We start from the raw sequence: 11,318 nt of genomic DNA, 5'->3' as shown, positions 1-11,318 counted from the left end.
ATATTTTAAAAAATCTATGCCACAAAGTGGCTTTGATTTATATTCTGGATTTAAATCATTTTAAAGTTTTTTAACAGCCAATGAAATCTGTTCTTTCAGGTGAATGCCACACAGGACAAAAAGAAAATAGAAAAGATCCTCACGGACTACACCGACCTTGTGGAGGAAATTTATGGCTGCTTGAAATTCATCAAGGAGGGTAGGCTGCAGCTAAAGTGGCATGATCTGTCCATTCTGGGTGAAACCAGGTTAGATTCTGTGAGGGTCGTGAGAGAGCTGCTTACTAAAAAAGGGGATCGTATCATGACCACAGAGCTGAGCACTAGGGCATTGAGGCTGATACAAGGCTTCACCCTTGGCATGGAAATGTTCTTCACCCAAGGAAAGCATGGGCTGAAGATGAAGAAGGGCCTTGAGTCAAAGTTTGCGGTGAAAATCCGCACACTAGTGGACGAGCTTGGCAAGGAATTGGATGAGCTCATAAAGGTCAGGGACTCGTTAAATGAGTTTAATTCAGATGAGTGAAAGTTTTTCATGTGATGATGCTTCTCCTACCTGATTTGACTACATACTTTTGTATTTACACATATTTTTATATATATTTCTGTGGTAGGTTGTGGCATGATACTTAATATTTCTAAGTTAAATAAAAGTAAATAGGGAACAAACTTAAACAAATCACACCAAGCATCATATTTATAACTTCACAGTCACAACAGCAACACTGATTTTTCTGTCTAACAATGTTTTTCCTTTGCTATTATCGCCTTATTGAAGCGATTTTAAGGGACCACAACTGTATACATACATACACTGATTAATCAAGGTTGAAAACACGAGGGTTAAGGCACCTGAAGTTGAAGGGGCCTGTATATAATACTGTAGGTTACATACTGTGTATAATTTGGGGCGTTTTGTGATCACATATCCTTTTAATCTTTTGAGTTTTTTGGGCTCATCTTTCTTTGGAGCTGAATTCCTTATTAAAGGTTTTTGATGCATTATGTAAATCACATATGTCTTTGTGTATGAATATAGGCTATAAATTAAATACCAATAAACCTTGACTCACCTTACCTCTCCAGCTTTAAATATTTGGTGTCCTTTGTTCTTTTTGAGCTATTGCTGAGCTGATTATTAACCTGAATAATTCCATCCACACACTAGCACATTCACCATACACACTCTATTTATCATCGCTGCTATTATTCAATTAATTAACTGGTAAACTTGTACTGTAAATATATAAAGTATAGTTTTTAAGGGGTGCAGCTAACCACTAGGGGGCAGTCCAATCCTTAAACCCTGTGAACTAAAATCGGGTTCACCAGGTTTAACCCCCAGCTGCAATGAATTCTAGACTACAGAGATCACCAACTAATACAGGAATACAATATATGGTGTAGTGACAGCCCAGCAAAAAAATAAATAAATCAAAGGCTGGAAATATATCTGGAAAACACTACAATAAACAAACATGGTCGTTTTATTCCTCCTATTTAAGTTAATTGGTTCGGAAAGTAATCGTGCAAAGTGTAAAAAGGTGTCTTTATAAAGAGTTAATTAGTCCATAATGCTGTAAAAACGACTGAAAATTATGAATTAAAGATCATCACCAACATGTTTAAGAGATACATAAAGTTATAAAAATCATTTAAAACGGGACACTGCATGCAAGATAAGTATCAGTAAAGTGTAAACACAAGCTTAATTGTTTCTGATCATATTTAATTTGAGATATATGCCTTAATACACGGACAATGTAACTAATTTAATAAAAAAACGGCCCCAATAATGACAAAACATCTTGAGAGATATATTACGTAATCTATGCTGTAGCCTATGTTACTTTATCATTAGTTGACATTTGAAAAAGACCCCAAAACGCGTTTCCTTTTTTTTAATGTTTACATTTTGCATTTGACCTACATTTGACGAGGGGAGGCGCTCGTAGTAAGTTTTCCGATGGATCTATTTTGTCCAACTGTATAGATGTGTGCGTCTAACCAATCACAAAAAAGACGCGAGCGGAGTGACACGGCGGAGGAGCACAGTCGGCGGTGCGCTGGCTCTATAAATCCTGACGTGACGCTTCACTTCACGTCCTTCGCCTCTTCAACAACACAGTAAAGTATCGGTATCTCGGTGAAAGCTCTCCCGCGCTAAACAAGAATGGCAGTGTGAAGGCGTGCTAACCTGCAGCGGCAACAACACGGCAGTGCAAAGGCTAAGTGCACTGGCTATTTCTGGCAAAATGGCGTAAGTATTTTTTTTAAATATATTTTTTAAGGATATTTTTCAGCGTTCTTGAGTGTTTCTAGCCACAAGACAACACTATTGTAGGTGTTTGATAAAGTTAACAGACCTGTTGAGTTGGCTAAACATCCTGAAAAGTGTTTATTATGATAAAGGAAGCGAGTAAAATTGGTTGATGTATGTTTATTTCCTGGTTAGAAGTTGTCAGTGTCAAATTACAGCCTGTCAGTGGGGAGTAATTTAGTTCCCAGCTGCTGGTGTTATGGTTTAACTGGCGACCGTGTTAACTGGTGACTTTCACGGAAGTGTCCTCCTTTTAAAAAGCCTTTTAATTGTAGTTTAATAATTTTTTATACACATACTCATTTGTGTTTTATATGTAAGACACGCTAATATTTTTATTAAGTTAAGTCGTGGTCTATTAATGTGAGAGTCACCAGTTAACACGGTCACCAATTATTCCAAAACACCATTGACAGCTTGTGGTGTTTTGAGGCGTGTTAAAGGCTGCTTCGGACTTATTAAACCCGATGTTAAAATATCTTTTTAATTTTAAAGCGGCTTTTAAAGCCTTCTCCAATATCGGCTGTGTTTGTGTATGTTTGAGACTGACAACGTGGCGTGTCCAAAATGGCGCGCACTATCGCCCCCTTTCTCTTTTTTTTTTTTGTTTTCCTCCACTCAGCCGTCTGTTGTGAAAATGGCTGCCGTCCTCCTCTCTCAACGGGCGCGGTGACTCAGAGGAGGGGGGGCGGAGGGGGGAGAGAGTGGAGGCGGGGCTACCGGCCAAAGCATGACCAAATTAGGAAATGTTATCCCCCGGTGGAGGGCGGGGTGTTTACCCATCAACGCCGCTTTGACACTTCAATGGCACGGATTAGACAAAATTAGCTTCCCCTCCCCCCTTCAGTGGAGACAGGCAGTGGCTGTTTTAACGACCAAAGTGCAAACCAATACGAGAAGTTGTGAAGTTGTAATGCTTTCAACGAGGTTGTTTTAACCAGGAAATGTGTGGTGGTGTTAATACCATGAAGTTCAGACATTGTATGGGTAGTTTTTCTAGATATTAGAGACGGGGTTCGCCCAATTATTGTCCGCCACGTGGCTTAATACTGTAACAGATGGATGGGAGAGTACTTCATTAATCCTTTACTAATCCTAAAGGGAAATTACAATGAGGTAGCTAAAAGAAACAATACTAACTAGTAGTATTAGTAACCTTTTATTTTTCCTTAAGACCATTGAGTAGGAATCCAAACTTACAATGGTGTTGAGAAATAACAACATGCAAAACAATATTAGGTAAAAGACAATAAAACTAAACACAAAAGCTTATGGTGAAGTCAAAAACATTTGCAGTTAATTAATTAAAGCAGGGTCTTAGATAAGGCCTTTTAACAGCTGTAGTGGTAAATAATCTGATTAAGTGGCAGATCTTTCCAAGTGTAAGGTGCATTATTATAACATTTTTCCCATTTCAGTTCTGGCTAGTGGAGAATATAATAACTTTCTTTTTATTGCACCTTTTCATACAATAAATGCAGCTTAAAGTGCTTCACAATAAAACAAATTACATACACAAAGTGCTTCATATAAAAAGGAGCAATGTATAAACAATGTATGCAATCAAGTAAAATACAACTATTAAAATAAGGGCAGTAGTGACTGATAGAAAAGCTAATTAAAAGTTAAAGTGAAGACTTTTTAGCTTTGAAACAAATACACTTAACGGCAAAACTATATGCAATAACTACATTAAGTCAAATATTAAATGAATAAATAGTGTAATTAGGAAGAATACACTATACTCAAGCTCATATTGATGTTTATTATTTGCTACTTAACTCAGTGACCGCTTACTAAACGTTTCTTAACTCACGGCTGTGTCTCTTTCTCTCAGGTCTCTCTCGGCAACCACCCTCAGCTTTGCTGCCGTCGACAGCAGTACCGGACCCCTCGACTTGGTAACGTCACCGGACTCACCTTTGTTTTTATTCACCCGTTTGCGGATACCACTGACCAGCAGCAGCAGCAGTGATGACACTCTCCCAGCTTGCCTTGGAGGACGTGGGGGACCTGTACTTAGGTTGGTATTATAAGAGCAAATGATCCCAAAGCACGCAGTATTTGGATAGTGAGGGTGTTACCTTTTTTTGGTGGCAGAAAATTATACTTGATACTGACTGAGAACGTCTTTGTTCACAGGGCCCTCGTTTCTGATGGCTGACCCGATGGGGCCCCTTCTGGACCAAGATGAAGAAGAAGCTCTTTCTCCCTCCTCCTCTCTAGAGGGGAAGGCGCCAGCTTCGCCCCCCCTCTCTTTCTCCTCCTCTTCCTCCTATGCATCCTCTCTGTCTCCCTATCAGACCATGTCGTCCTCCCCTACCTCTTTGCCTCCCTCTCCTCCTCCTCCCCCCACCAATCCCTCCTCGTTCCTGGGAACCAAGGCTGGCGTGAACTCGCTGTCCCTCCCCTGGCTGGGTGCCAACGACCTGCTCGAAGCCCATATTGGAGCAGAAGATGGCAAAGGTGATTTAAAAGTTCCCACTAAACAAAGTTCTTTAAAACAAGACATTAAAAGTTAAAAGCCACATGAAAAAGGTTAAAGGAGCTCAAATTGAGATCACGTGCACTATAAAATAACAGGCTTGAGCAGTTTCTTTAGTCAAATGTCACAGAGAACTAAACAAACAACTCAAAATGTTTCCAGCGCTATTAAATGTGAGTTTAAAGTTGGGAATGTTAATTACTTGCAGGCTCGTTGTTCAGTTTTACGTGGGTGGTTTAATTGGTTAAAGGAACTTGAGATAGCGCTGCAGGCTGCGTGTCCTAGATGTTAAAATTAGGTCATCGTTAGAGCTCCCCTCAAAGACACATTAATGTGAATCCTACAGCCAAACATGACCAAAATAAACAAGTTAACTTCAAGCTGCTAAATCATTATTTAAAGTAGTGAATAATGTACTTTTACAGGACGCCATTCACAAAAAATTAAAGGCATGAATGTGTTATGTGTAGGTGTGGTGAGCAGTGGTCAACATTCATTGGTTAGCAGCCGGCAGGTGTGGCTGAGACTGGCTCAAACCAGTTTTGTCAGATGTGTTTATTTCACTATGACGCAGATCCCCCCCATTGTTTCCAGTTTCCTCATTCACTGATATCAGGCACATTGTACTCTGGTTATCATTTAGAAGAGGTGTCAAGTTTCTTGTTCCCTGGATACACAGTGTGAGGTGTTAATGTGTCATAAAGTTTTTAGTTTAGTAGCTTTATTGTCATGATATTGAGAGTCAGACAACAATATAACGAAATTTAGATAGCACTCCCGTAGCCATAACAACATTTAAGACAATTAAAAACAACTTAAGACATAAATACAACATTAACAATCTATAAGAGCAACAAAGTGCAATATGCAATAAAACAAGGTGCAAACAGTAGGAAAGATAATTTTGAGCTCGAGGTCGTCATGGAGTGGGGTTTTTTGCTTTTCTATTAATTAAATATCACTAAATGGCATTAAAGTTTGTATTTTTGTTTTTATTCTTTTAACATTTATATTAATTTTTTTAAAATAACTCCCCTGTCTGCAGATGCTTTTGCGGGCATGGACTGGATGTCAGAGAAAATCGACCTGAGTGAATTTGACCTGGATTCGCTCATTGGCTCCTGCTCGTCTGATGAGTCTCCCGGCTCCCCCGAGGATCTCCTGGCCTCCCTCGACACCCACATGGATCTGGATCTCGACACCTTCGACGCGGCCGTCCCGGCCCCGCACAACAGTCTCGATGAGCTCGGGCTGTCGCTGCCCAGCATCCCCTTCCTCCCCGTGGAGTTCCCTCTCCCCGGGGTAGCCGAGGCCAAGACAGCAGCGGCGGAGGTGATTCCCGATCTTGAGGTTGGCATGAAGTCAGAGCCTCCATCCCCAGCTCCTCCTACTCCTCCTCCTCAGTCTCCGCCTTCTCCAGCTTACACATTGGAGCTTGGGAGTGAAGTGGATGTTCTGGATGCTGAAAAAATCACCACTTCCATCACCGCCACCGCCACCATCATCCCAGACCCCAGTGGAAGCGTTGAGACCAGCAGCCCCATCGTGCTCTCCCTCCCCACCACCGGCCACTTACTGGTGGTGCTCACCAGTAAAGATGAGTCCTCTGTTGTATCTCTCTCCGACCAGTCCATCAAAGCCTCTCCTCCATCCAGCGACTGCGACAGCGACTCGGGCATCGATTCCGTTCCCGATTCACCGGCTCACCTCCCCTCTCCTTCTCCCACCCCCTCTCCTGCAGCTGGTTCCTCCAGGACCAAACCATACTCCAAACAGGAGCCCTCTGATTCCTCCTCCCCGTCGGCCAAGGGCTCCAAGGTCAAATCGGTGTCCGGCGCTCCCAAGGTGGTGGAGAAGAAACTGAAGAAGATGGAGCAGAACAAGACGGCGGCCACCCGCTACCGTCAGAAGAAGAGGGTGGAGCAGGATCTGCTGAACGATGAGTGCACCGTGCTGGAGAAGAAGAACCACGAGTTGGCGGAAAAGGCAGAGTCCATAAGCAGAGAGATCCAGTACCTGAAAGATCTGATGGAGGAAGTTCGTAAGCACCGCCGAAGCAAGACCGGCTCAGTGGCGTAGAAAGGTCCAACGCTCGCACGCCGTCGCCGCAGAGAAATTTAAATTTTTTTTAGATATCAGAATTTTTCTTTTTTAAGAGATTTAAAGGCGGCGTGTGACGGTGGACGTATGAAACGCTCACCCACTGAACAGAAAAGAGGGAATGGCTGGATGCAAAAGTAGAAAAGGCCTCTGAAAGTTGATGAGATTATAGCGTAGAGCAGGGGGGCTGGGAGGTAGTCAGGTGAAGCATCTGTACATGCTTGTCTCTCAGTCCCCTGTTAGACTCCCCACCTAATCCCCCCAAATGTGTTCTCCCTGCCCTCAGTAGTAAATAACGTGTAAACAGGGCAGGGGTGCATATTTGTCCTTTTTGTTTTTTTGTAGACTAGGCATGAAAAACATGAGTCACTATAGCTCCCAGTAGTAATGTAGACTCTAACCAACGATGAGATATTCCTCCTCAGAGAATGACCACACTCCAGCATCAGTCAGTATCCAAACCACCCTCTGACCCCCTCTCCGCCCACCCACCCCACCCACCAGCTCCTGTGCGTCTTTTTAAAGTGAGATAAATCACTTCTTACCTTCTTGTTATTACCCACTTCCTTTTTTATTTAACCCGGTGTCAACCCCCCCCATTTCCAACCTTCTCTCTAAACAGCTTCAAGTCCAGAAAGGGGCCTCAAATATATTTTATGAATTCCTGGATGTCACACTGTCAACATTTTTCTTTTTTCGTGTGTGTATATAGTTTGTCCTTTTTTGCTTGCAGATTTGTGGCTTTTATTTAATGCTGGATTTTAAAAAACAACAACAAAAAAACATAAAACCTGACCATGTCTTTACTAGATCAGAGTGTCTTTAGCGCAGCTGGGTTTTCTTTTTTTTTTGCCTGTAAAAATGCTTTGCGTCTCTTTTTTCTAATAAATGTCAGTACTCTTTAAGAGATGTGTGTCTGCTGTACTTTTTTCTAGTTTTAATGGGAGCTGCAAGTTAGTCATTATTATAAATTAATCTGATAATTGCCAGTAGGAAAAGCAGGGATGTAAATGTATTCCTTTAAGCTGCTTCCTTTTTCTGACTCATACAACAGAGCCTCTCTCAGTATAAACACCTGCTCTTTCCTTCCTTTTTGAAAAGTGATAAACCTTTTTCTAAAGGTGGAAAGCCCCTGAAAGTTGCAAATATATTAAAATATTATCTATTACAACAATACAAACCAAAGGAAGCTATATTTCTCACTACTTTTTTTTATTGCTTTTGTACTTATTTATTCATTACTATTGATGCTCTACTTTTTTATTATCCACTTACTGCTGCAATAATATTCCCCACCATGGGACTAATTAAGGAATATCTTATCGTAGTTATCAAAATAGTTGCAGATAAATATTCTTCCTCATATTGAAAGTAATTGTGTCAGCTCCCAAGAGAAAAGCTGTAAATCCTCACGTTTAAACAGTCCGCCTTAAAGACTGCAGCTTGGAAAAATCACTAAAACAAATAATTACTAAAACAGTTGTAGATGAATACTTTCCGTACTGAAATAGTAAAAGAAATGTCTTCTACTCAATATTTGTTAATACTGAAAGGCAATGAAACATACATTTTAATGTCAGCTCTTTTCCTACTTTCATAAATAAAAATCAAACCCCAAATATATTCAAGTTCACAACGATACAAACAAATCCTCACATTTAAACACAGCAACCAAATACTGTCACTAATACAATCCATTATCTCAAAAGTTGCAGATTAATATTCTTCCAATATTACAAGTAAATGTCAGCTAAAAAAAATGAAAAATTAAATGTCTTCTACGTCATATTTGTACGCGAGCAGCCACATTTGTTAATACTGGCAAGTTCAAATGATGAGAAAGTGTCCAGCTCACCGGTAAAACAGGCTTATATTGTGAAATATAAAGATTCATGAAACTTTTATCGTTCCTCTATGACAGCTCAAACACAGAAAAATAAAATGCCTGATCTGAAATTGATAGTAATCTGTTACTTCATGACTCATTTACGGATTGTACCTTTAAACCAAACATGCTGACAGTGAGCTAAAAATATGGGGAAGTCACGCTGTACTGTTTCCATACATACCTTACAAATTTTTTAACATGTTTCCACGTGTGAGTCATTAAGTTTCTGTCTGCGGTATTTTGGTCTTTCACAGTAATTAATGAAATATAGTTTACTGACAGCACGGAAAAGGGTGTGAGCACTGAGGATTACATCAGAAGTAAAAACTGAAGTGGTATTTGAAATAACTGGATAAACATGTCAGGCAGAAGCCATCAGAATATGCAAATGATTCATAAGGATCCTTTAAAGGCCACTGTGCATCTTTCTAGTGTTAAATATCTTCATGTCTTAAGCACGGCTAAAAAAAACCCAACCTGTTTGTCAACTTTCAGCTGAGAAATAAATTAAAAGTAAATGTCACTTAACTTTAAGCCTGAAGCTAAAAGAGCAACGAGTCTTATCAGGAAGTGAGAGACGAGGAAGAAGAAAGCGAGAAACAGCTGGTCAAAGGCTTTATGGGAAGGACCTTGTAATTCAGAAACCAGACTACACTTCAGTTGTGTGTTTCACAGGTGGGTGTTAAAAGGAGGAGGAGGAGGAGGAGGGGAGAAGAAGGGGGGCGGAAGCCACAGATGTCCCTGTACAGTCTGGATCATGAGTGACACAGATGTTTATAAGAAACCACCCTGTCTCTCTCTCTCTGTGTGTGTGTGTGTGTGTGTGTGTGTGTGTGTGTGTGTGTGTGTGTGTGTGTGTGTGTGTGTGTGTGTGTGTGTGTGTGTGTGTGTGTGTGTGTGTGTGTGTGTGTGGTGTCATATAGGACAGATTTAAAGACATATTTCGGACATTAAAACATTTATTTGTCTAAAGCCAAAAGTGTCTCCAGTTTGGTTTCATTGGCAATTAAAGCAGTTTCTTCACCGTAATAACGTTTATTTGAGTATTTGTTATGATTAACAGTTTCCCAGAAGGTGATACTGACGTGTGTGTTTGTGTGTGTGTGGTGTCATGTTTGGACAGCTTTAGCAACATATTTCGGACATCAAAACATTTATGTGTGAGCATGGTGTGTCTAAGCGATCCCAAAAGTGTCTCTTATTTGGTTTAGTAAGTGAATAAAGCAGGTTCTTCCTCAGTAATAATGTTTATTTGAGTATTTATTATGATTAACAGTCTCCCAGAAGGTGATACTGACGTGTGTGTGTGTGTGTATGTTGGTGTGGTATAGAATCGACTCAATGTGCTGACTTCAGACAAGCAGCTGTGTAAATTTAGTCTTGGCAGTAAAACCCCTTAGGCACACACACACACACACACACACACACACACACACACACACGCAAACACTAAGATGCACTCCTCCCTGACAGATTCCTCAGTAGTGAGGCCTTGCCTTCCTGAGAAGACACAGATAAGACGAACGGACGAAGTTGTAAGCAGACAGAGAGAGAGAGAAAAGAAAGGCTGCTTCACTATGAGGTTTAGTATGTTGGAAACAAAGAAGTAATTCATACGATTGAATTATTTGTGATTAATAGCAGATTCTCATGTTGCATTCCCATCGACCATGCAACTTTTGTCCTCCCGGGTGTTTCTAAAACATGAGATATAAATTATCACCGAATTCTTTGTTACACCTTTTGAGCCAACTTCATTTCAACTTATTACTGCAGGTTTTACACATATTCTTTTAGAAATTATGATCAATAGGCCTCATATAAAGAAACTATGGCTCATTTTTGAGTTAACGCCTGTTGTCGTCCTGGGTCAAAATTGACCACAGGACAACAAAAGGGTTAATGACTATGTTGTGTCGCTTTTTTTAAGTAAAGTACATCCTCATCACATCTGTTCTCATCCTCTAATTAAAAGATATGAAAGGCTAGACATCTCAAAACTGCTGCTGTGCTACAACATAGTAAATATCATATATAATAATGTCATATTAGCTATATATATATATATATTTTTTAAAGGCAAACATTGAATCATTAAACACACCATGCCATATTTCTCTGTTTAGTTTTATCTCTTGGATGCTTTTTCAGGAGCAGGATGCCACACATATGTTTGGATAAGTGTCTTTATAAACAGTCAATACAAACCTCATTATTTTCATTACCTGAGTTATTCCACAGCAGATTATCTTCCCTTTTGCAGGACAAGTCTAGTAACTAATACAATTAACAATGGCTTCATTTCATTTAAATGTCCCAGGAAGTATGTGTCCTAAATCCATACTACACACTGATTCTTTATGTATAGTTTACTACATAATAATGTCATAGCGTATTATTTTAGCAGTTAGCACACATAAAAAGTATGCATACTTAACTGTTTTATACTAATTGGAAATTAAACGTCAATTAAACTGTGACTTTGGAGTATCACCACCAATTAAACATCACACAGAGAAAGTTAAA

General features: G+C 40.0%; 1 protein-coding gene across 1 annotated transcript; it reads left to right on the top strand.

The window, feature by feature from the left end:
• Nucleotides 1–2,111: 2,111 nt before the first annotated feature.
• Nucleotides 2,112–7,811, top strand: atf4a (activating transcription factor 4a). Its single transcript, XM_062436397.1, has 4 exons — nucleotides 2,112–2,259; nucleotides 4,157–4,342; nucleotides 4,462–4,785; nucleotides 5,850–7,811. Exons 2-4 carry the CDS (start codon nucleotides 4,294–4,296, stop codon nucleotides 6,881–6,883), a joined length of 1,407 nt encoding a protein of 468 aa, XP_062292381.1. The 5' UTR covers nucleotides 2,112–2,259; nucleotides 4,157–4,293; the 3' UTR covers nucleotides 6,884–7,811.
• Nucleotides 7,812–11,318: the final 3,507 nt, after the last annotated feature.

This window comes from Scomber scombrus, chromosome 2 (genome assembly GCF_963691925.1).
Source record: "Scomber scombrus chromosome 2, fScoSco1.1, whole genome shotgun sequence".
NCBI classification, from domain to species: Eukaryota; Metazoa; Chordata; class Actinopteri; order Scombriformes; family Scombridae; genus Scomber; species Scomber scombrus.
The sequence above is the reverse complement of the archived record's forward strand: the minus strand, read 5'-3'. Positions and strand labels throughout refer to the sequence as shown.